We start from the raw sequence: 24,500 nt of genomic DNA, 5'->3' as shown, positions 1-24,500 counted from the left end.
CCTCAAACACGGAAGGCACACGTACGCATCGTAGTATAATGTAGCGTACGTCCGGCGAGCGCTCACCTCCAGCACGGACTTCCTGTCGGCGTGAATCTGCATGACCGACTCGGCCCACTCCATCATGGCGTCCCCTCGAGGGACTTTGACGCGTTCGTGCTTGAGGCGACCCACCCGGAAATCACTGGGGTCGTCCCGCCGCACGGCGCTGGACGCCCGCGACCGCTCCATGCTGGCCTCGCGACGGTTCTGCAGCCACACGATGGCCCTGCCACACACGGCGCCGCCGCCGCCACCACGTTGACATTTGACAAAGCGCTCGGCTCATCGAGCATCAACATTTCACACAATGATCACGTTTGGCGTACTTTTGGAATGCTCGGACATTTGAGCTCCACATTTGGCAAAGCATCTCAACTTCTTACAGGAATCTTAAATTATATTATGAGAACAATTTTAGACCAACTTTGCTTCCAGCCAAGTTTTGACACTAGCGACTCTTAAGTATCAACGCTCGCCCCCTCTCACACGACACGGCGAGTTAAATTAACACGTCCTACAACATAAAAGGTCATACATATTCCCGCTGTCAGGACATCTTCTTTGACGTGACATTTTGGCCTGTCAAAAAGTCTGGACAGCGCATGCATGATTCTTTTCTCAGAATGGATGGAGTGGATGTCAATTTTAAGACGTGGGTAAAGAAAATTTTAGACCTGGGATGAAAATATGGGTGTGTAAAAAACAAAACAAAACACATTTAAGGCTTAAAATGAAAAAAGTCTGAATTGTAGACTTTTTTTTTTTAGTCCAACCCTCTCAACTCCAAAATGTTCACGCCTTGCCTGCTCTCCAAATGTTGAGCTCATTCAAGATAATTTCCACATAATTCACAAAAATGAATGTTGACCTCATCCTTCCTTCGACATTCCTTTGAAATCATCCCAACTTGAAAATGGTTGTGACATTTGTGAATAATTTGAAAAGTTTTGAAAGAGTTGAGAAATGTGAAGGACAACATGTCAGATCTCTAACTTGAGAACTTGATTGATGTAAAAACTTTTTGGGAATTACTGCAACGTCAAAATGGTTCCAAAGATGTTCTAGATTTGGCAAATATTTGAAACATTCAAATAATTCCCACAGTTAAAAAATAAAAAAAATTGCGATTTGAGTTTTCCTTCCACATTTCTTGACCACTTCAAACAATTCCAAATGATCAGCTTGTTCGGACGAAGCTTTCAATTGGAATTTTTCATCAAATCCCAACATGAAGAGTTACTTTACACATTTCACGCCTCCTCAACCATCTGCCAACGTTCCCAAATCACATATTTGAAATATTTGATCCCAAAAGCCGCAGCTTTTTTAACGAGCGGAACCCGCAAGGGTCTCTCTCACCTGGAGGCGCCGAAGGCCGTGCAGGTGAAGAAGAGCTGGCGGGTTTCAAAGGGGATGAGGAAAGGACACTTGGAGGTGAGGCGCTCGCACCAGTCGGGCAGCGCGCCGCTGGCCAGCGCCAGCGGCTCCTCGATTTGCTGCAGGATCTTCGTGGTGATCTTCTTGCTGGTGAACTCCTCCGGGGACGCGTTGAACTGCAGCTCGTCCGCGTCTGCAAAGTCAGTCAGGTGATGCCTCGGCGAGGTCATACGGACTTCAGAGTTCCAATTTAGGATGATTCCATAAACGCCCCCTTCCCCCACCCAGCGAGGACGAAACCCCCCAAAAGACCAAATGTGGCTTTGCACGCTGACCTTCCTGCAGCGTGCGCGCGTTGTAGGCGGCGTCTCCCCCGATGATGTAGAGGATGCGCAGCAGCTGCAGCACGTCCTCCACGCCGCAGGCGTTATGAGTGCAGCCCGCCTTGGCCTGCGCCGCCTCCCTGCCGCAGCCCAGGATGTCGCCGCTGCGCTCGCTCGGAAGCGCGCCGGGACTCAGGCCGCCGTGCTCGCACAAGTCCTGAACGCAACAAACATCATGCTCAACCGTGGCCAAAAATATTGGCTGTTGTTCCCAAAGTCAAATCAAAAAGGCTCAAATGCCAAACATCAGTAACAATTTTAAATTAAAACAAGGTCTTTAAAATGATGAATCAATTCTAAGAAAAACTAAATTGCAGTGGCTCCGCCCTCTTGTATTTGTGTGTTCGACCGTTTGTCCCATTAGTGCATCAGCAACTGCGACTCTCCCTGCCCTCAAGCCAGGGCATTAAATGAGCTCAATTCCTACAGGGGCTCATTTAGATAAGAGTTTTCCCGCCCACGCGACTGCACAGAAACATCATCTCAAAGCTGCACAGGTAAGCAGAGCTGCAGTGTTAGCATTACCTTTTGATAAGCATCATATACTAAAATATTCAGCAGAGTTATCACTGTGGTTGTATTTTCACTAACAGAGGCAGTACTTCATCACCCAACTAACTTTGTCAACCAAACATTCTGGTGTTCACATTTTTTATTTTTTTTAAATAGGAGGCGATGGCGTGTAATAGTTACCATCTTATCGCTTTCTTTCTCCTTGTCCGCATCCTTCAGCTCTCTGTACATGATCCTAATACAACGACAAACAATCAACACGCACGCACACGCCAAGGGAACCCTGCGCTGTGGCTGGGCGGCGCGCTCACGTGTAGGTGGGCTCCCAGATGCGTCGCAGCTTGTCCGTCTTGACGGCGCCGTTGCACGAGAGCTGCAGCAGCCGCTGCACGTAGAAGAAGATGGTGGACTTGTAGTTGGACAGGGGAAGTTCCACCTCTCGCGTGGTGCCCAGACCCGCCACCTGCGTCCACAAAAGAGCTTGAGCGGGCTACCAAGCTGACAGGTGAGTCTTTGGAGTTTTACCTTGAGGGTGAGGGCCAGGTGAGGCGAAGGAGCGCACTCCACCTCCTCCTGCACCTCCGAGCGAGGAGTTCCTGAAAGCGACACGTCTGTTCAAAAAAATTAATTAAAAAAATCCAGTTCCAATTTTTTTTTTCTTTCCCGGAGATAGCACTTCTTAACTCATTCAATGGCAGCCATTTTGACAGCAGCAACCCCCTTCGCTCCCGGCGGTTTTACTGGATTTGGACTGATTTTGCAAGGCCCACAGAATGCTATAAAAACATAGAAGCTACGAAAAGAAAGATTAGTCTCTTCTTTCATCAGGCAGGAATTTTTTTCTATCTGTTTCCGTTTTGCAACAATTAGCATTAGAATAGAGCTAAGTTTCATTATTCACAAATCTATTTAGAATTGTGAGTAAATTAGCTTTTTTTTCAACATGGCCCTGGTTGATCTCTTTTGCTTTGCTGCCACCTGCTGGCCGTTTTTAACTATCATTTCTTCAACCGTTCTTTGCAGTTGAGAGGCTGCATCAAAGCCTTGTGTATGCTATGAAATGTGGTTCTGTCAAGGGAAATTAAAGGGAAAACAATACCGCTTTTGTCCAAAGGTGCCGCCAAAATCAACGAAAACTAAAAGCTCATTTACTACTACTACTTTAAAACATTTAAAGTAGAACGTATTTAGACATTTTTGGGAGCAAATGAGTTAATAAAGCAGTAAGAATGTGTCGGTTTCGCCAAACAAAACTTTTGCTGTTACACCTTAAAATATAAAAACAAAAATAAGACTGAGGAGTAGAAAACATAATCATGTCTTTAACAGATACTCAAGAAATGTCTGGCGCAACACTGATGCTTATTAAATGAATTTCTTCAAAAGCCGGTAAACATGATATACTTGTGAAATCAAACCTTCCTGCAGTTTGTTATAAATAAATAAAGATAGTTGGCAAGAGGCTTTTGAATGTGGTGGCACTTCATATCGGAAGTTAGAAATAAATAAATTCAGCAAATATTTTTTTTTACACTTGAACAGCTTCACTATGTTTTTTTTTATCGATTTGAAAACATGGACCAATTATACGTAGGAAATGCTGACCAATGAGCATCATGTAACATTTGAGGATCGCGTGGGCGGGCACCACAACCTTGAGCTGTTCATATCACAAAATATGAAATGCTGCGTGCCTTCTCAAAAATTATTTGAATTAAAAAATGTCAACATGAATTTACAATTTTTATTTTAAACAAAACGTAACCAATTCCTTTCGGGGCACACGTGGTCAGAAATGATGAAGACGTGTATTGTTTGTAAAAGTTTCCCGAATGCAGTAAGAGAAAGCCAGGCGGGTCTCGGAAGCTGAACGCGGCCAAATAAGCAAAACAAATCTTTCAAGAGTCCAATGGCCACCAAATAAATTTGCGGGTTGCTCTTACCCGGCGGGGGGATCTCCAGGTCGGTCGTCTGCTGCACGTTGGTTCTTCCGGGCCGAGGATCGAAGGCGGGAACCAAAGCCGAAAACTGCCTCTTGAGGACAAAGTCGTCGTCCCACGTCCTCCTGCGACCTCCTTTGGTCTCGTACTCTTCCTCCTCCTGCAAGATGGCGGCAGAGCGCACTTACTTCCCGTTTGTCGGATCACAACCGTTTGTTATCCGTACCAGGACCTCCTCGTACTCCTGGTCCTCCTGATTGTCGTCCTCGTTCTCGTCGTCGTCATCATCGGGCTCCGGAAGGTCTTCCTCGTCTTCCAGTTCAGCTAATAGCGTGTTAGCGCGGCAGCTGTCCAGGAAGTCTGCACAGAAAGCTGTAGTTAAAGTCTTCTAATTCCTAAAATTATGAGAACATGCAATCTTGCCGGAAGTCATGCACTCAAAAAACTTTTGTGTAAGATATTGGGATATGGAATCAAGTTGCACAATTAAGCAAATTTAATAGAATGCAAAGAAAAAAAAATCGGCGTCATTTCAGTCAGTTGGCTTTATTCATATTCACTTTCTCCACAGTATGTACGACGCAATATTATGGTACTGTCAGAATATTGATGCGTTCTTTCAGTGTAATGGAGAAATTGTGTGATGGCTGTATGGACAGTAGCTAATGAGATTGGATAAATACAGACGGCAAAAAATAAATAAAGTTAACTGTTGCCAAGTCCAAAGGCCGCATTTGTTGAAGATTTATTGCTAGTTGGGCTTGCCTTCTAGAAATAAACAACAACAACAACAAAAGCTAACACTTAGCAAAATAGCAACTTAAACTGAGAAAGTGCCGATGTACACAAAAAAGATTTTGAAATTTTCCAATGAGAACGGATGCAATACTTTTTCTTTTGTACGAGGGATAGACCGATTATCGGCGCCAATGTTAAGCATTTTGACGAATATTGGCATCGGCCGGTTTGAATAATCATATGCCCGATAATATATCCATTTTAAAAAGTGCTAACTTTAGAATCTAATTGTTTACATTTCCATTTTGTTTTTGTTTGAATTTAAAAATAAGATAAGCAAAAATTTAATACAGTTCTTCAGATATTTTAAAGTTTTTGAAAACTATTTACTGTAGAAAAACAATAGGGAGCTATTTACTTAAGTTTTTATTCAATTTTTTATTCAATTTTTTAAAACATGCTATTGCCCCTGGAAGACCCCTGACTTTTTTGTTAAGATTTTTAAAACAAAAACGTCTATTTCTTTTTAACTCCAAAATTTAACGCAGTTGGTTAATAAACATATTCTTAAAATGTCAAAAAAAAAAATCGAAGAGCTGGAATTTGTATAATTAAAATTTTTGATGCCGATATATTCCCTTTTAGAAAATGAATATCGGCTCCATCTATCGGTTATGAGCGTCTTTGACTACTAATAATCGGTATCGTATCAGTCCTAGAAAAAAACATATCGGTCTATCTCTATTTTATACCAAAGTGTCCCATTTTTTGGGAAGGTGAGAACATGTGGCAAGGAATTTGCAAAAAAATGGTTGAAATCGGTTTAGGGTCCATGAGTTCAAAGGCTAGCTGTACATACAACCTTTGAAGTGTCATCGTAATGGGTTTCTCTTGTGTCAGGTATTATGTAGCCCGCGCGCCTCCATCAATGATAGTTCTCCCGCCAAGACTGACCATAGAGCGAGAACTCCGCCTCCTGTCCCGTGTCGCTCTCGCTGGACGTGGACGTGAGGCTGGCGGTCAAGGTGTTGCTTAGCATCTGTCCCACCGACATGCCGGTGGTGGCCGTGGCCACGTTGTTGCTGCTGGTGACGATGGAGGTGGACATGGTGACGGTGGAGGTGGTGCCGGTGGTGGTGAGGTTGGGGAAGCTCTGGGCGCCCATGAGGGGAGACGCTGGCAACAAAAAACGCAGACAAGAGGAGCTTAATCCGCCATTTCTCACAAGATTCTTAACAGTCTGGACGCAGCACAAACAGCAGCCATCCGGCAAGGTTGATGTGAAATGCGCTCGATGGATTTCCTGCTGGCGCCCGAAGACTTACTTGCTGCGCTCATGACGTTGCGGCCTAGCGTGTTGGTGTTGTTGTCGCTGCTGCTTCGGCTCAGGTTCATGTTGTTGGTGGCGTTGGTGCGGGACATGTTGGGCGCGCGCCGCACATACGACTCCATGAGGCTGGCCTCGCGCGACGACAGGTTGGGCACGCTGGCGCTGGAGCTCATGGGGGCGCCGGCCGCCAGCAGCGAGCTGACCGACAGGCGGGCGTTGGCGGCTGAGCACAAAGGCCTCTGGGAGGGCGCGTCCTTGCTGGGGGACTCGGAGACGGAGCTGACGTCGGGCGAGCTCACGCTGACCAGGCCCATGGAGATGGCGGCCGCCGGGTCAGCCGAGTCTTTGGAGCCGTCGGCGGTCGCGGCGGCGCCCTCGGCGGCGGAGGACAGCACCACGACAGGCTCCTGCCGCTGGGCCTCGGAGCCGGCCCCGCCTATTGCGACGCCGCCCGCCCCGCAGCCTTGGTCCAGGAGCAGCCCCTCGGCCCGCTTGTCCGGCCGCGCCCCGGCGGGGGGGCCGAGGGAGGAGCCCAGGCTGATGTCCGAGGAGGAGGCCACGCTGCACACGGAGCTGTTGCTGCCCTTGCGGCTGGACGAGCCGGCCCCGCTTAGTGACGAGGCCCCGCCCTTGTCTGGACAGTTATTTTTCACCAGACTGCTCCACAAGGACGCGACGTTGGCGCTGCCGCCGCCGCTGGCTGCCGGGGTCGGGGAGGGTCCCAGCGCGGCGAAGGCGGGGCCTGAAACAGCGGATGAGACAGGTTTGGGTGACGGCGCTGAGGCAGCCGACTCAGGGTCGTACCCTGGAGCAAGCTTGAGGTCAAACTTCCCTTCGGCGCCCATACGGTAAGAGTTTGAGCCGCCGGCATCCCAGGTTACATCAATCCAGCCTGGATGGACAGAGACATAGGAGGACACGCACGCATGGATGTCAGAGACCCGGCAGAGACGGCGAGAGAGCGAGAGAGAAAGAAAGAAAAAAAAGAGAAAGAGGCGGATACGGCCAACAAACAGCACCGGACCACTGTTAAGACCACCAACGTAGACGTGTGTGTAGTACGCAGGTCAACGGCCGCGACCGATTCGACCGGTGGGCTCGTTCGCACGTGAAAAATTCTCGTCCGTAAAGCACAAGCAAAGAAGTGGACAAAATGAAGGCCTCTTGTTCATTCATTAGTGCCTTGAGATATGAGTGACTTGACTTGCAACTTTACCAAAATACAAGTTGTCTGACTGTCGGATTTTTCTTTGCTTTGACATGCGAGCACCAATTTGAGATACAAGCGCTGCTCCATTTAAGGTGGATGTGACTCAACTCACAACAAGCACCAATTTGGCAGACAGTCAACAATTCTTTACGCTCCTCACACATTTCAACTCTTTGACTCCCAGCCTTTTTCACTGAAGCAACCCCCTTTGCTCCCGGCTGTTTTACTTGATTTGGACTCATTTTGCAAGGCCCACAGAATTTTGTGTTTCATTGCTATCAGAACATGGACGCTACCGAAAGACAGATTAGACTAAAAAGTACATTTGTTTCAGTTTTGCAGCAATTCGCATTAGAATATAGCTAAGTTTCATCATTATTCAGGAATCTGTTAAGAACTGTGGGTAAATGAGCTTTTTTCCCCCATGTAGTCATGGAAGGAATTTAACTCTTATCTCAAGGCAGCATTGTATTCATATTCCTGAAATGTACATGTGATGTTTTTAATAGAGCACTAATATTTACATTGAAGTAATCATAATGTGTAATTTATACGACTTGAATTAAGAATGGCAATAAGATCCAATGTGATATCCTGTACTCGTTCACGTAGTCAGCAAATTCTAGGAGCAAATTGGTACGATGGCCAATTGCAATGAAAAGTCATCGTTTTGGTCCGAGTGTCAAATGTTTGCTCAACAGCAAATGAGGCACCTTCACCCATCGTGCCACTTTGCCACACTCAATATGGCGGCGAGGTCAACGTACGCACGTCTGTTGGTGCGGCCTTAAACAAACACCGGCTCAAGTGCCATTTTGGTCCGGTGGCAAGGAACATGTGACCAAACACAACAGATGACATTTCAGATCATCATCATCATCATCATCATCAATCACGACATCAATGACCAAGAGGAGGAGCCTCCAGAAGACAAGTGGAGCTGACGCATGATTGGCTTGTTACAATCACGTGACTGCAGCAGCCAAACTGCTTTTTTTGGGAGGGGGGGGCTTCACAAACCTTCCTCTGCGCCGGTCTTACCGTTATGGGCCTCTCCGGTAACGGTGCCCTCGCCGGTTGGGTTTCCGTCTTGGTCGCGCCACTTCCAGTCGATGCCGCGCACCACCCGCGCACCCGGGACGATGTACTTCATCACCTGGGAGCGGAACAGGCGACGCTGGCGCCGCAGGTTGGCCTCGGCCTCCTTCACGGCTTTGCCTGTGGGGTTCCTCGAGTTAATTGATGGACATCATCGGGAAGTCAACGCTGCTCACAAAGTCAATGTACACTTTGGGGTAGGGATGCACGATAATGCAATCATTTTCAACCCATACGATAAACCAATCATTTAGAAAGTGCCGATGTCGATAACAGATAAGCAAGCCAATAATAGTTTGCAAAATTGCCTTGAATCCAAATATACTTTCAAGTCCTACTATATTATCTGGTTTATCCGTATGACGTCAAATTGGTCGGTAAGTGACGATAATTATCGGCCACCGATATTATCGTGCATCGCTACTTTGGGGATGTCACTATCGATATATTCCATTAAATAATTCAGTCATCAGATGGATTTGCATCCACCCGCAGTGACTTCCTGGCGTGCTCACCTAGTTGGTCCTCGCAAACGGCGGTGACGGTGCCGTACAGCTCCAGACCCGACAAGGACAAGTAGTGCGTCTGAGCGCTGGCGTTCTTGCCCATCTGCTTGATGCGGACGTGCCTCCAGCCCTGCTTCTCGTCTTTGGACGGGTCCAGAGGCCACGTGGCCGTCGACCTGAACGCGTACGACCGCAAATTGGTTACCGGGGCAACTTGCACGGTTGTGGCCGCCTGTGAAGCAAACGTACCCGGGTTCGTTGAGGCTGCAGTCATCCACGTGCGTGTACAGCGTGCTCCAGTTCTGACCGTCCTTGGACACCTGGAACACCCAGTTCCTCAACGCCGAGCGTCCGTAACCCCTGAACCAGGACAAAGAATGAGTGGTCGACAGGTCATCACGAGAGTGCATTTGTTTTATTACACCACGAGTCTTGAGGGCGTTTGTCTTCTATGCCACGTCGATATGGTTTTAAAAGCTTTTTGATGTTGATTATTTTAAGTCTCAAATATTGCGTTGATTTTTTGGGTCATAAATTAAAATCGACAACAAAAAAAAGAAGAAAAAAGAAAGATTATTATTACTAATTTTGAGTTGCTTAAATTTACATTTATTTTAAAAGGACTCATTTAATAAATCTTGTTTGGTCCACAAGGAACTTGCATTATTTGTGTTTCAAGAAATGTATTTGCCTTATTTTTTACATGTTTGAACATTTTCTTAATTGTGATTTCAATTATTACCAAATTAATCGTGATGAATATTTTCTTCATAATCTAGCAGCCCTTATCTCTTCATTTAAAAACAAAACATTATTTCAAATGCAGAAAATCTATTAATTATGAACCATTTTCTAGTGTGGTCCGCAGCATGCCAGAAAAAAATTGGCAAAAATGTTGATTTTCCAAAGTACAGAACGATGGGCCAAGACACGTCACAATTTGTTGTTTGCGTTGTTTCCTTACCTGGCGTGTCTCAAGGTGTAAGCCGAGGGGATGACCCAGAGGCCGAGGTCGACGGCGAACCAGGCGTTCTTGTCGTCGTTCGTGTGACAGTTGAGGGCGGAGCTGTCCCGACTGAGGATGTCCTCCAGACGCCCGTAAGGGAGGTTGCGCCCTTCCGACGACGTCACCACCACCAGACCGTAGGCGGCGGGGTTGACCCACTCGTAGGCCGTCCTGAAGGGCAGCCGGTCAGCTTGGTGGGCCGGTGACGCGGCCAAACTCCAGTAGGAGCAAAGCACACTTACTTGGCGTTGGTTCCGACCCAGTAGATGATGCCGTTTTCGTCAAAGTCGTGTTGGTGTCTGAAGGTGAACGTCTGTCCTTCCCTCAGCTTCCTGACGAAGACGAAGGAGGAGCGCTCAAAGTCGTACCACTGCTTGGCCACCTGCGGTCACGCAGGGGTAAGGAAAAAAAAGTAAATAAATTTGCATCTGGAACGGTTCCGATGGACGCCGGGTGGGCTGCGGGCTGACCATCTTCAGCAAATATTGCTCCAAAGACTCCACGGTGGCCAGAGGTTCCATCTTCAACATGCGGCCCGTCCGGTCGATGAGGGCCGTCTCGCCCGGCGCCCGCTCCAGGCGGAAGCGCAACCTCCTCGTCAAGATCTGGAAAAAAATTAAATAAAATTACGGGGAGGATAACGACGGTGACGAGGATGCAAAGTCGAGCGAGACCCACCTGCAGGTTGTAGGAGGAACCGGGAGTGTCGTAAAGGTGCAGGGGAAGACGTTCGATGGACTCCAGGACAGCAATCAGTTTGCGGATTAAGGCAACGGCTGGTCGGCTGCGCAGGCCATGAAACGCACATGCACTCGGTCACGGGTCGTCTTTTATTGGCACAATCGTTTTGTGCAATCCCGTCGTTACCTTTCGCCGTCTTCATTCTCACTGAAAGCCGCCTTGAAGACGTTGATCCTCTCCATTAAAGGCTTACAATCAGGTTTCAGGTCCACGTCAACACTCTGAATGGCAACACAGAAGAGCTGCCAGTGAGCGAGTGCATGTTTTTGACAGCAATACACATTTAGGCCTGTCATAACACATTTTGCTTGATGAGAAATTAAGTAATAAACGATATTTCAGTTTTTATATAATTTTTTTTAAAAAAAATAGTGCAATTACGCCCTTTTAAAGATACACACATATTTTGAGAATATTTAAAATTGTAATTATAGAATGAATAAAAAACAACTGTAAATACCCAAAATAATCAAAACCGCCCCAAAATAATCAAGTGGGCTATCAATCAATCAGTTAGCAAAATGCACTTGAATAAAAACTTTAAAAAATGAAAAAAATAAAGTATTAAGTCTCTGTAAACAAATTAGCACTTTATTATGTATATTAAGCTCAGAAAATAAGATTAAAACAACAACAACAACAAAACAATCCTCAAAAAGGTCAGCTGCAAACGTATCAGCAGGAGGGTACAAGATGTATTATATATATATATAGGCTTTTTTTTTTTTTAATGAATGAAAACAAAGGATTGGGAAGTAGAAAAAAAAAGCACTTTTCCTCATCGAGCTCATGTTTAATTATGGTGCAATTAATTGATTTATTAATTCTCGCGACAGCCCTCGATAATATTGCCACAGTGCTTGCATGTGTGTTTGCCGAACGACTGACGTTGTTGAGCACGGTGAAGAGGGCCTGGACCAGGCCGCTGCTGCACATCTCGTAGGGGGAAATGGTGTTCTCGTCTTTGAGCACCACAATCAGGTTCTCCAGAGCCGTCTTCATCAGGTCCCGCCACGTGTTCTCGCCTTCAACACACTGACACGCACGCACACGCACACGCTCGATGACGAAGTCCGTTGTTAGCAGTGGGCGCACGCGCGATGGTCGGTGGTCACCTGTCGGTTGGTGTGCAGCTCCCAGGAGGACTCCAGCTGCGTGGAGATGTTTCTGAGGGTGACCACAACGCCCCGGGGCATGCTCTCCACCGCCTTGAAGTGGTCGTCGTACAGCTCCCTGGCCATGCTCTTCACTTTCTGCTTGGTCTTCTCCAGCTTGGATTTCAGCTTGCGACCGCGTTTGCCCGTCCAGCCCGTCACAAACTCCGAGCCTGCACCAAAAGACACCGAGCGGGGCAGAGGACAAGGTCAAATATTTGACTAAAAGGATTTTGCATTATATGTTAGCGTTAAGCTAGCAGGGGTTTGTCGTTTGGTTATTCCCATGATTCCCCAACCTTTCCAAATAAAAGTCACAAGTTACAACCACTCAAACTGTTCAGATCATTTCTATCCTTATCCCCAAATTTTCAAGATTAAATGCCCAAATTAAGGGATTTTTTTGTAAACTCTTATCTCCAATTTCAGCCTGTTCAACTCATTCCGAGTCCTAAAACACCAACATTTTCAAAATAAAAGCCCCAAGATAAAGACATTTTTTACATTCAATTTCCAAATTTTTTCACTGATTCAAACCATTCCAACTTGAAACTGTTCAGCTCATTCCATAAATACTCAACTTCAACTTTGGCATTCACCGGCAATTTCCACAGAATTTGAATGTTGGTCTTTAAATGTTTTGTCAAAACATTGCCCTACGGCGGGGACCGCCATTTTAAATGCTTCTCACCGAGAGACGTCTCGGCGGTGAAGGAGTGTTTGGTTCCCCGGTTGGACTCGAAGACGAATCCCGGCAAGTCCTCCTTCAAGATGGTGGCCTGCTGGCCGTCCGAGTTGTGGATGGCGATCTCGCCGTCCTTCAGGCACGTCAACGACCAGTTGCCCACCGTCAGCTTGGTGGGCCCCAAACTGGACAGGACGGGCTGGCTGGACGTGACGGGCTTCACTTGACTCCTGGCTCGCTGAAGCTTCTCGAGGAACTCGCTGCGAGACTCTGGAAAGTGAGGCGGAGAGGCCAGTGCTTCAAAGTCAAAATCGCTCAAGCAGTGGTTTTGGGGGGTATTTTTGGCGGCGACGCTGCGTTACCGGAACTGTCGGAGCCGCCCTCGGGGCTGCCGCTGGAGTACATGGTGGCCAACTTCCCGTCCAGGATGAAGCGAAACCAGCCGTTGGAGCCGTTGGACAGCTCCAGGGCGGCTGCGTCCGACCAAATGTACAGGCAGTCCCGGCCCCTGATGATGGACCAGTCCCGCCAGTGGTACGGTTTTCCTTGCAGGATCTCCCGGGCGTCCTCCTGAGCTTCCTCTTCCTGTGCACGCATGGTTACAATTTCAATTATTGCCTTCCCTACTGCCTAACCACTAAAGATTAATTATTTGTATATTGTTGACCTACAACACTACCACTAAATCAAAATCCCTTTCGAAGTGTTTAGGGAGTCAGGAACGAGCAAATGCTCCTGAACGCAGAATTCATTTAAATGCAGCAAAAAGGATTTTTATATAGTGGACCACATAACCTTGAATTCACAGTTCCATCGGACACCGGATTTAAGATATAAAAACTGCAGTCGTGTCCAGCTGGAACTCCAAATGTCTGACATGAGCATAAAAGCAATACAACTTGCGAATTATTAGTAGTGAAATTTGCATAAAACCAAACAATGTTCATTTAAATGGAATGAATATGAAATTGAATTGGAAAAAGTGTGCTTGACTTTTCTTGTTTAAAAACTAAAACTAAGTAAAGACACCGACTGGGAAGTGAGACATTCCCGACTCACCTTTTCAGGTTTGACCTCGTCCTCGTTCTCATCGTCCGACGCGGGTCCGGCCAGCGTGGACACCTTGTTGATGACGCCCAGTCGGGCCAGCTGGTCCAGGAAGACGTCCCCTCCTTTGTCCACCAGGTCTCGGATGATCTGCAGGGCCAGCAGGTGTCCGTCATCGTCGTCCTGAAACGGGGGATAGATGCCTTTCATTTGAGGCCACTTGGTGTGAGGCGCCACATGTACGCACGCAGGTACCTCCTGGTCCAGCACGGTGGCGCTGATCTCCACCAGAACCGTGGGCAGGTTGTGACCCGCCTCGCTGTCGCAGACCTCCTTCAGCAGCAAGTCGCTGCTGTAGTGGATCATCTTGCGGATCAGGGCCAGACTGGCTTTCCTAAAACAAAACGGAGATGAGTGAGTGAGTACCGGCAAGTGAATTAAGTGATTGAAAGTGTCAGTGAATGAATAAATGATAAACCGCGTAGGCATGGAAGTTTAAGCAATAATTGAATTCATGACTGAATGAGTGAATACATGAATAAGTCATTGCAAATGTGAGAGTGTGTGAATTGATGAGAAAGTGAATAAGTACAGAACGGGCGGTGCGTGGCGTCACCTAATGGAAGGCAGCATGGTTTGCTGGAAGGTTTGTGCAAAAACAGGCAGAAGTCTCTTCAGGTAGATGGGCGCCATTTCGGGGTCTCCTTTGGGCTCGCCTCCTTCGTCCTCCTCCTTGTTGACGTCTTTCTTCTTCTTGTCGTCGCTCTTGTTTACCGGACACATCCAGTCACCTGACACACACACACACCAGTGTTTATTTCTTTGAAAAATGATTTTTCCACGGAAGAATCCCATCCGGTCATCACGGAGCTTTTTCATGGCGTGACAATGAGGCACTCTAAAGTGACCGGAGCAGCCCAAATGCCCAGTCCACACACTGCTTGTCATGCTGGACAGTCAATCCAATTAATTTGTTATGTTAAAAATCAAAAAGATTATAGTTGCTAAATTGTGAAATGGAGGCACACACACTCTTGTCTTCTTAAGTTGGGTGATATCCAAACGTTGTTGTGTCGCATGCTGCTTGCTTGATGGACTTACAATTGCCACCAACGACTTAATTCTGCCGTTTAAGCACAAACTCTGAATGAAGTGTACGTTAAAACCGATTTAGAATCAGTATACATTCTTTGTTGTCAACATCTTGGACAGGAATTATTTTTAAATAAAATAACCCTTTAAATAAATGTTTTGGGGTTTATTACTTCTATTAAAATCAGAATTGTCCAGCGTGACTGAGGTGAGGAAAAAATAATAATAAAGAAATTGAAATGTTATTTTTGGACTTTAAAAATAAATAACTGCATTTCCCCCGACTAGCACACTCTAAAGTGGAATACCCAAAAAAGAAGAGCTTAGATGGTGAAGAAGAAAAAAGGAGACACTGGAGCACTCGATTATCTGCACATTATCTATGATGTATTCACAAACAAATCTCCAAATTTGCTTAACAAGGTCCTTAAAGATGCCTTACAATTGACATTTTATACGGCAGTGGACATTTGACGGTACATTTTAGCCAAGCGATGTGCGAAATCAGTTTAGAGGCCAAAATGTACGAGTGTAAAAGCGACATTTTCGTCAAGCAAGGACGACTGCCGTCAAAGTCAAGAGTGACACTGACCAGGAGATTGCAGAATGGCCACCACCTCGCTGTGGCCTCGCTCCCTGGCCTTGTCCAGGGGGGTCTTTCCATCCTCGTCACGCAGGTCAGGATTGGCGCCGTGACGCAGCAGAGTCTGCACACGCACGCACACGCGCCATTTAGAACCGGCGGCTGTTGACTGCCATTCTCCGGCGGCGTGCGCGTTACCTTAGCGACCTGCGGCCGTCCAAAACAGGCGGCGTAGTGCAGCGAAGACGACCTCTGTCCTCGGTTGACATCAGCGCCGCGCTCGCACAAGAACTCCACCTGCAAGGGACGAAACGCGGCGGGATCACCACCGCCCGCCGGCTTGGAGGACGCCGGCGCTGACGTTTGCAAATGACTTACCATTTCCTGCGTGCCGAACGCAGACGCCCAGTTGAGGAGGGTCTGACCCACGTCGTCCATGAAGTTCACCTCGAAGGCTGCCAACGGTTTTCAAATCTCACGTCAGTCACAACAACATCAGCCTGACTTGACGAGCAGAGGTTCGTTTAAGGGCACAGCAGCATAACCGCTTGCTGTGGCTGTTGAGCTTCATCAGTTTGTTTTTCAATTCAACGTTTTCATCACAACGAGAGCAAAAATATCTGTACGTGGCGTCGCTACACTGTTTAAGGAAAAAAAGTATACGTGCATCCTTGCTTTTAAGTCGACCAAGGAAATGATTACAAGTTTATGTAATTTTTATTTGTAGTACATTTGCGTTAACATTAAAGATAGGTTGAGTTTAACTTTTATTTTGGATTTTTCTTCTTCTTCTTTTTTTTTTTGAGTGGTCATTGAAGTTTTTTCACCCCTCTATTTAGTGACATTACTATTTATTTTTAAAGTACATAATGTTACAGTTGGGACACATGAAATTGACATAAATTGACATTGTTGAGGTTTTTCTGGCATTATGCCAATTGGACAGGAACTTCAAAGTTTTAGTTCCCAAAAACAGATTTTTTATTACATAACTTAACTCTCATTTTTTTCCCCCTCGTTGGATTTTAACTTTATGTATAATTTCAAGTTTTTATTGTAAACTTTCTCCGTGGAAATAACTCAATTTTTCCCTCCCCCAGGAATAAAACCTCTCTCCTTTTTGCTGATTATTTAGACCTCGTATGCTAGTGGATATTTAGCCGGCATTTTGTGGCACCTTCCAGAAAGCGCACTGCGATATCTCTGTGAATCAAAGCCCTGCTGTCGATGGGAGTACGTAACCACGTGGAAGCGGCCACGGCGCGCTCACCTCCCGTGTCGATGGCGTCGATGAGCGCGTCCGTGTCTTTGCTGCGTATACAGTCGATGAGCTGTCGGTGAGATCGTTCTCCCGAGCTGTCCAGGCGGCGCAGGCAGGGGATGCGGCTGGAGGAGCCCGCCGTGGACTTGGGCAGCGCCTTGCGGCCCTCGAACAGGAGCACCAGCAGCAGGTCCACCAGGCGCATGGTGTCCAGGACGCAGCGCTCGTCCCCGCCCAGGGCGCACTCCATGGAGTTGGGCAGCGCCGAGCGCAGCAGGTCCTGGGAGGAGAGCAACGTCATTCCGTATCTGCTCTCCAAAAAAAAACCTCAAACGCAAACCCGAAAGATGACGACGTACGTGCGTGACGAGCGGCGAGCCTCGACACAGCGTAGACAGCAGGCTGACAATGGTGGACACCTGGTTGCTGAGCTTGGAGTCGGGGGTCGAGGGGGCGGCGCCGGCCGACGGGCGGCCGGGCTTGCAGGCCGAGGACGGGCCCGGCGCGGCGCCGCCTGCCGCCGCCATGCGCGACAGCAGCTCCTCCGTCAGACCGTGTTTGGCCAGGGGGGCGGGGTCCACGCCGCGCCGGGTGAAGCGGTCGGCCAGCGAGGCGAAGCAGCGCAGGGCGCCGTCCGACACCTGCCCAAAGGAAACGCGCTTCATTTATGCCGCACACTTTTCACACAAACGGGATTTACCAGGTCGAAATCCGGAGTCACAAAATATTTCAGATTTCCTCTCTTTAACTCATTTGCTCCCAAAAACGTTTAAATATGTTCTATTTTAAATGCTTTAAGTGTTCCAAAGACGTATTTATACATTAGATTTTTTCTGCTAGAGCATACCTCAGCATATCTCTTCAGTTGAGAGGCTGCATCAAAGCAAGGCTTTGATGCAGCCTCTCAACTGAAGAGAATGCTTGAAGCAATGGTAGTTATTTCAAAAAGGAAATCAACCAGGGCCATGTTGAAAAAAAGCTTTTTCCCCACACCGTTTTAAACAGATTTGTGAATAACGATAAAACTTTTTGGATGTTAAAATATTTGGATGTTAAAATGTGAAAAAATATTTTCAACCACACTTTCTAGAACATTTATCACAACAGCAAGTTGTAACAGCATAATCAAGAATTGCTTTGGTGATCTTACGGAGGTAATTATAGCAGCTGTGCAACAGTGAATTGATTAATCGGCAACTATTTTGATAATCAATTAATGATAGAGAGCCGATGCTAACTGTCCTAACAATTTTAATTAAAGAATTTTAAAATATAGACTTAAAAAACAAACTAGCGTTTACTGATTTCAGCATGCAATTGTCTACCAAGTACTTGTTGTACTTAAAACCAAAAGTCAGCTACCCTCCATCTTCTTGACATTTTTGGCCACATTGGTGACCAAAAGGTAGACAATTTGAGGAGGTCATAAAGCTTAGGACACCTGGAAGCTTTTTGGAATTTGCGAGCAAAAGCGCAACATCCGTCGCCTTGAGAGTGCGCTGTTGGCACGCCACGCTGGCGCTGTTGGCACGCCACGTTGCACGGGTCTTACCTGGTGGTCTTCGTGCTTGAGGAGGCTGGACAGAGACTCCACGCACGTCTCCAGGGAGGCGTCCTGGGGCTCCATCTTGCTGCAGAGGCGCGACACCACGGCCATGGCAGAGTGCAACGTGTCTTTGTGCACCAGGTGGCCGCTGTCCCGGATGAAGCTCAGCACGCAGTTCAGGCCGCCCGCCTCAAACACGGCGCCCGACTCCCTGGTACAGATCAACTCCAGGACCTGATGAGCGCGCACACACATTTTACCACTACAAATACACCATACATGTAATACATAGTATTGTATTTTTTCTTATTTATTTTTTTTGAACCGCAAAAACATGGCATGATTTTGCATCGGAGTGTTGACTTTTAATTTCAATTTGAGATTTGCACAAGAAATGTTGTAACTTGTCATCCAAAGTAAATGTATTTTTTCATGTTTTTTTTAAATCCATTTAGCTTCTATAAAGGACTAAAAGCATCTGTGTGTCAAACGTCCCGCCCCCCACCTTGACACATTGCTCGGCCAGGTCCCTGCTGGTCCTGTTGTTGAGCTCCACCACCACCAGCCGGTTGCACAGAGCTTTAATGGCGCCATCCACGCCCACGATCCGGCGCGTGCACTCGGCCGACACGTCCAGGTAGTACGTGATGGCGCGGGCCGTCACCTCCAGAACGTTGTCGGGGGCGCTCTCGTCCAGGAAGATCTTGCACAGCGCCGGGAGGAACGTCCGCGGGGGGCACCTGCACAAAGAGCGCGCCGGTGCCGCTTAGGAACGCCGCTTGCACGGCAACACACTCGACATGGGCCGGTTTGCCGTGGTCTTAAGAAGACAAGACTTCAATAAGCGCTAATAACGGTTGCCACCGGTAATGGCCTCACTTCTTTTTTGAGGGGACATTGAACTCACTTGCTCCCAAAAACGGATAAATACGTTCTATTTTAAGTGTCCCAAAGACATATTTATATGTTGTTTTTTTATGTTAGAGCACAGAAGGCTTTGATGCAGCCTCTCAACTGCACAAAACGGTTAAAGCAACAGTAGTTATTACAAAAAACCCCAGCAGGTGGCATCAGAGTATAAGAGATCAACCAGGGCCATGTTGAAAATAAGATGATTTCCCCACCGTTTTAAACAGATTTGTGAATAATGATGAAACTTAGCTATATTCTAATCCTAATTACATAGAAATATCCTTTTTTCCTGGTGAAGGAAGAGACTCTTTATTTTGGTAGATTCCATGTTTTGATAGCAATCAAACACAATATTCTGTGGGCCTTGCAAAATCTGTCAAAATACAGCAAAACAGCCGTGAGCGAAGGGGGTTGCCTCAGTCAAAATGACTGCGAGTAAATTAGTTAAACAGGGCACAATTTTTCATCAGACGTCTGCATGCAGAGTTGAATAAACAAGCCACCTCTTTGAAGTTAATTGGCTCCAATTAATTGTTTTCCCTTCCTCAGCGATTAGTTGCTCACGGAGGAGGAGGGAGGGAGCAAGACAAAAAAAAAAGACATTACAAACACTAATGTCTTTTTGCTCTGTGCATTGTCCTAACAAAAATGGTGCCAGTGGGTACCAGTTATCCCCAAGGACAACATGAGTAGACCACAAGTTTGTTCTAAAAATAGCTCACCAGTTATCACCAGTTACTAAGAAGAATGTTAACATTTATTGATGTAAAATTTAAACGGTGCACGTTTCTTCTGTACCAAATATTTGATAATAAAGGACTGTTATTTTTATTTATCCAAATGTTTAAAATAAGGACATTTTTAGAGCTATAATTTTAACGCCATGTTTTTTGTTTGTTTCTTGCTCATCATCATTATACCATCAAAAAACAGTCAAATGTTGTTCTTACAATTCAGATTTTGGTTGAAAGTGTGAAGGAACCCCAAAAAAGAAGTGATTTGATTCAATATATACAATCAAATAAAAAATAAAAAACCCTGTGGGCGGAGATGTGACTTACGTTTCGAAGCATCGGTCCACGTTGTCGGACATGAGCAGCAGCATGCAGAGCTGCTCCAGCGCGATGAGCTGCATGTCGCGCTCGTCGCCCTGACCCATCTGGAGCCACTCCAGCAGGGTGTCGGGGTCCACGTCCGCCATCGCACCTCGCCCGCACCTGAAACACACGCCACAATCACACACTTTGCTCGATTGGTAAAATAAAAATTAAAAAAATAAAATATGATTTCCTTTCATAATAATTCATGCTCATTTTTAGAATTACATTTGTTATAATAAATTTGCTATGTTTTTTTTTTAATCAACTAAAAACAAACGTATATGTCAGATCTTTCAGGATTATTTATAACCACAATCACACCAAGGGACAATTTTGGAGTGTTCAATGAACCTGCCGTGCATGTGTTTGGAATGTGGGAGGAAACCAAAGTACCCGGAGAAAACCCACGCAGGCACGGGGAAAACATGCAAATTCCGCCCAGGAAGGCCGAAGCCCGGACTCGATCTCACGTCCTCTGCATTGGGAGGCGGACGTGCTAACCAGTCGTCCACCGTGCCGCAAGAAGAAATTCAATAAATATTTAAATTTAACACTTAAAAAAAAAACACATCTAACCTAATGCAGTAAACACTCCAAGCCACCTGTTAATTAAAATTCATTAAAAGAAAGTCCAAAAAAAATGAAAGATTAGCTGCGCACTGACCTGGATGGCCGTTGGCTACGTGGTCCGGCTCTCGGCCAATCAGTGCTCGCGGTGGTCTCGGTGTTTGGGATTCATCCAAACAGGCAGGAAGCGGGGAGCGGCTCTTGCGCGGGATTGTGGGACATCGGGTGCACGTGCCTGGCGGACACACACGCACACAAAGATCCTATCAGCCACTTTTATCATGGCGGACAAATTGGCAGTGAGGCATGCTAGAACTTTTGGACGGTGGCTTAGTTGATTGCGGGCCAATTACAAGCTAATGCCCGCAAGATCAGCAACAAAACAGATCCGCTTATCACAACCCCCCACGCTGGCAGATGCTAAGCCTTTTTGGTTTTTCAACTTACTATTTGAATCATTTGATGTGAAAGTACAAATAAAACCCAAATGATCCCAAATAGTACTGGAATATGAATGTGAACTCATCTTTAACCTGGCCTGGGTTTGGCGCTGGCGTGTGGCAGTGCCAGAATCCGTGACGAGGCGAGCAAAAACGCAAATAGCTGAATTTGTGAATACCGCATATTCCTGCTTTGGGATTTGTGAATGGGGATTGGCAATAAGGGCTAAAAACTAGCGATGCACCGAATAGTCGGCAGCCGGAAATTTCCGGCCGGAAATGGCAAAAAGATGCATTTTCGGCATTTGGCCAAAATAAAATTCAAGCCGAAAGACGATGTTGTGGTGACGCAAGCAAAACAAAAACAAAAAAACGCCGCTGCAGGCAAGTGTCTGTTTAAATGAAACACCAAACACGGGAGTTGAGTGTCTGCCTTGCTCGCTGGCGTTTGTGAGTACCGGCAGCTTGACACCGGAGAAGGAGAGGGTCGCTTGGTAAACGATGTCCAAAAAGAGAGCGCTGCCAACTACTGCAGGACAGGTGAGACACTTTTTTTTTTCTTCGATGAGAGCCCCTCGAGCGCTTTCATCCATCTCTTGAACCGCTTATTTCTCGAATAGCGAAACTCACATAACTGAAGTGATGCCAGTTGAAATGCATGTGGGGGGGGGGGGGGGGGGCTGTTCAAGAAATGCTGATAAACATTAAATATAACATGTAATGTCTTATTTTGTGGAGCATATCAATGATGTCATTAATCAATCGATCAAATAAAGACATTGCAGCTGATCACCGTTTTTTTGCATAAAATGCTTAATAGTTAAAAGTCTACTCAATAGCGATAATCTCACAATATTTTACAAAAAAATCCTGTAAATCTGCACTTGCTTGACAATTCACATCAATCATGTCTAGTCAACAATTCAGAACAACAGCTCTTGTTTATATTTTAAACTGTTTCATACATCTTCTGTAAAACATTTGACAACAATATTCTAAGGCAATATTCAAAAATAAAGAACTTCAAATCACGTCCAGGCTGAAAGTGGGTGTTTCCATTGGTTTGTGTGAATATTTATCTCACTTAAATGTCTCCTATTATTCTATAATAACATCCAATTTGGAGTACCGGCAGTCAGGACTGGTCTACCACTTTACTACAACAATCGCAATGAGAAAAGTATTTAAAATTCAAACGATTTATTTCATCCAGTTTGTCCATAGGAGAGAAATCAGTGAAGTTTGAAGCATAATATGCAAATGTCTACCATTTAAAGCTACCACGGCAACCAGAATGGAAAAAAAATCATCTTTAATTAGATATATGGCGATTAGTGCCACATATGCCGCCCTGGAATTTTGCCATTTGTGGACGGTCCTTAACACAAAGTACAGCTGTTAGCAATGTTATCACATAATGTATGCATATGACCAATTGTTTTAAAGTTCTGAAAGTTTGAAACTCAGGTTTAACAAATACCAAAATGTGGACATTTTCACAGACTTTAATTTAAAAAGTCGTAACTTTGTTAGTTGAAGAAAATGACGATTGAACCAAAGTAACCCGATAAACGTACCAATGCAGATCCAGCTTTGGAATTTTACACTCAGATCTATTAGCAAAAATCTCCACAAGAACTTCAAGTGGCCTGGATCGAATCAACTTGATGGTGATGATGAGCTTAAGCGTTATCGTACACTGTCAGGGCAGCCCCCCCACCACAAACGGAGCTAGTCGTGCCGGCAAATTTTCATCATGAGCCCCCCCCCCCCCCCCCCCCCCCCCCACCGACGAGACTATTGGTCGCAAACAAGCACTAGCTTTAGCATGTTAGCATCTCAGCCTGCTAGGCCGCTAGCGACAACAAAAAACCACCACCAAGGCAAAATTCTGTAATGTCACGCCGCTTAACTAAATCCCGAGTATTCAAAAACACTTGATACAACCAACGAGCACAAGAGGGCATATTTAAAATGTGTTTCCAGGCGCATTACAGGGTCTAATTGCCTTGTGTTAGCCGGTTAGCTCGCGGCTAGCACCAGGCTAGCTCATCCAGCAGTAAGCAGACTTCACCATTTTCTACATTGCCGCCTAAAGTTGTCGTATTCGTGACTCAAATCCACGTTCGCGTTCTACCGAATCCGCCGACGGCGACGACGCCGCCGCCGACGTCGCCTGTGACGGCGACGAGTCCTGCTCGGCGGTAGCGGTCACCCCCAAGCCGCAAGACGAAAACACGCGCGGCCTCAGAATCGAGACCGGAGCCTCGGGCCTCGAGTTCCAAGAGAGCCGGCAGGCCGCGACGCAGCTGCTGAATGGCGGACACGAGTCGGCCCGGTCCCGGATGATGAACACTCACCCTGGCTTGTCTTGTCTTGTCTTGGCGTGTGCGTGTGTGTGTGTGTGTGTGTGTGTAGGATGGGGTGGGGGCGCTGTGGGTTTATCTGTCCGTTCCGCGGGGGAAGTATCACGGACGCCCGTGGGTCGCGTCCATTTCCAGCGAGTAGGTCCAAAAGGGGTCAGAGTGGACCGAGGAGACGGCGGGCCGGAAAAGAATACACAAGTTCACGCACACACACCGGGAAGAAATGGAGTGGAGCCCACGGGCCGTGCGACGTTCAGGTACCGACTTTCCACTCGGAAATATTAAGCACACCGACGACCTTCGATTTGAATCTTGGGTCTTCATTTTTATTAATTTGTCTCAGGCATGTATTTGTTGTAGCGAATTTTAATACGCGATATTGATATTTGTGTGATGGAATGTAAACATGTAACAATGGGTTTGTTTTGCTTTTAGTAAACGTGGACTGGTTTGGACTAATAACTGCTCAACAAAATAAATGGTTGCATTTATGCAAACACTTGTTCTTACATCATCACGTTATGACAAGCTAAAGTTGAGAACGATTCTATGCAAATGACTGACAAGTTAAACTTGTATTGGATGAAAATGTATTTTAAACATCTGTATAAAATGCCACTAATATAAGAATATCAAACATGCTGAAAGCATACAGAAAAAAACTTGATGGTAGATTTGAAATCACCTCCCAAACATGTTATAGAATTAGTCATAAAAACTCATGCAACAGAAAAAAAAAAGGTAAGCCAATGTAATAAAAAAAAAAAACCGCATCTTCGAGGATGTGTGTATTTTATTATTTTGTTGGGTAAAGTATCACATCAATTAAAATATAAATGTCATTTTTATCTTCCATGATATCA

At 46.2% G+C, this 24,500-nt stretch overlaps 1 protein-coding gene across 2 annotated transcripts in view; it reads right to left on the bottom strand.

Annotated features, from left to right (window-relative positions):
• Nucleotides 1–23,882, bottom strand: part of hectd1 (HECT domain containing 1) — a 28,056-nt gene extending 4,174 nt beyond the window's left edge. The window contains exons 1-35 of one of the 2 annotated variants that reach the window (XM_086094560.1): nucleotides 23,632–23,882; nucleotides 20,929–21,066; nucleotides 20,226–20,381; nucleotides 18,758–18,992; nucleotides 18,259–18,486; nucleotides 17,066–17,347; nucleotides 16,716–16,986; nucleotides 15,824–15,900; nucleotides 15,644–15,742; nucleotides 15,455–15,569; nucleotides 14,387–14,561; nucleotides 14,026–14,164; nucleotides 13,783–13,953; nucleotides 13,086–13,308; nucleotides 12,730–12,993; nucleotides 12,000–12,211; nucleotides 11,773–11,919; nucleotides 11,011–11,105; nucleotides 10,822–10,927; nucleotides 10,614–10,748; nucleotides 10,386–10,525; nucleotides 10,102–10,314; nucleotides 9,387–9,497; nucleotides 9,147–9,313; nucleotides 8,575–8,751; nucleotides 6,319–7,215; nucleotides 5,948–6,169; nucleotides 4,482–4,615; nucleotides 4,259–4,415; nucleotides 2,841–2,926; nucleotides 2,627–2,778; nucleotides 2,496–2,550; nucleotides 1,755–1,959; nucleotides 1,402–1,612; nucleotides 67–268 (exon numbers count right to left, since the gene is read on the bottom strand). In XM_086094560.1, coding sequence (XP_085950686.1) covers nucleotides 67–268; nucleotides 1,402–1,612; nucleotides 1,755–1,959; nucleotides 2,496–2,550; nucleotides 2,627–2,778; nucleotides 2,841–2,926; nucleotides 4,259–4,415; nucleotides 4,482–4,615; nucleotides 5,948–6,169; nucleotides 6,319–7,215; nucleotides 8,575–8,751; nucleotides 9,147–9,313; nucleotides 9,387–9,497; nucleotides 10,102–10,314; nucleotides 10,386–10,525; nucleotides 10,614–10,748; nucleotides 10,822–10,927; nucleotides 11,011–11,105; nucleotides 11,773–11,919; nucleotides 12,000–12,211; nucleotides 12,730–12,993; nucleotides 13,086–13,308; nucleotides 13,783–13,953; nucleotides 14,026–14,164; nucleotides 14,387–14,561; nucleotides 15,455–15,569; nucleotides 15,644–15,742; nucleotides 15,824–15,900; nucleotides 16,716–16,986; nucleotides 17,066–17,347; nucleotides 18,259–18,486; nucleotides 18,758–18,992; nucleotides 20,226–20,365 — 6,243 coding nt within the window. In that variant the 5' untranslated portion in view covers nucleotides 20,366–20,381; nucleotides 20,929–21,066; nucleotides 23,632–23,882. The remainder of the gene's footprint in view (nucleotides 1–66; nucleotides 269–1,401; nucleotides 1,613–1,754; nucleotides 1,960–2,495; nucleotides 2,551–2,626; nucleotides 2,779–2,840; nucleotides 2,927–4,258; nucleotides 4,416–4,481; nucleotides 4,616–5,947; nucleotides 6,170–6,318; nucleotides 7,216–8,574; nucleotides 8,752–9,146; nucleotides 9,314–9,386; nucleotides 9,498–10,101; nucleotides 10,315–10,385; nucleotides 10,526–10,613; nucleotides 10,749–10,821; nucleotides 10,928–11,010; nucleotides 11,106–11,772; nucleotides 11,920–11,999; nucleotides 12,212–12,729; nucleotides 12,994–13,085; nucleotides 13,309–13,782; nucleotides 13,954–14,025; nucleotides 14,165–14,386; nucleotides 14,562–15,454; nucleotides 15,570–15,643; nucleotides 15,743–15,823; nucleotides 15,901–16,715; nucleotides 16,987–17,065; nucleotides 17,348–18,258; nucleotides 18,487–18,757; nucleotides 18,993–20,225; nucleotides 20,382–20,928; nucleotides 21,067–23,631) is intronic. The other variant, XM_086094561.1, reaches the window with a different exon arrangement.
• Between the last annotated feature and the right edge of the window lie 618 nt (nucleotides 23,883–24,500).

This window comes from Leptonotus elevatus, chromosome 14 (genome assembly GCF_054856555.1).
Source record: "Leptonotus elevatus isolate MCC_2025b chromosome 14, RoL_Lele_1.0, whole genome shotgun sequence".
NCBI classification, from domain to species: domain Eukaryota; kingdom Metazoa; phylum Chordata; class Actinopteri; order Syngnathiformes; family Syngnathidae; genus Leptonotus; species Leptonotus elevatus.
Note: the sequence above shows the minus strand (reverse complement) of the source record. Positions and strands in the feature narration are given on the sequence as shown.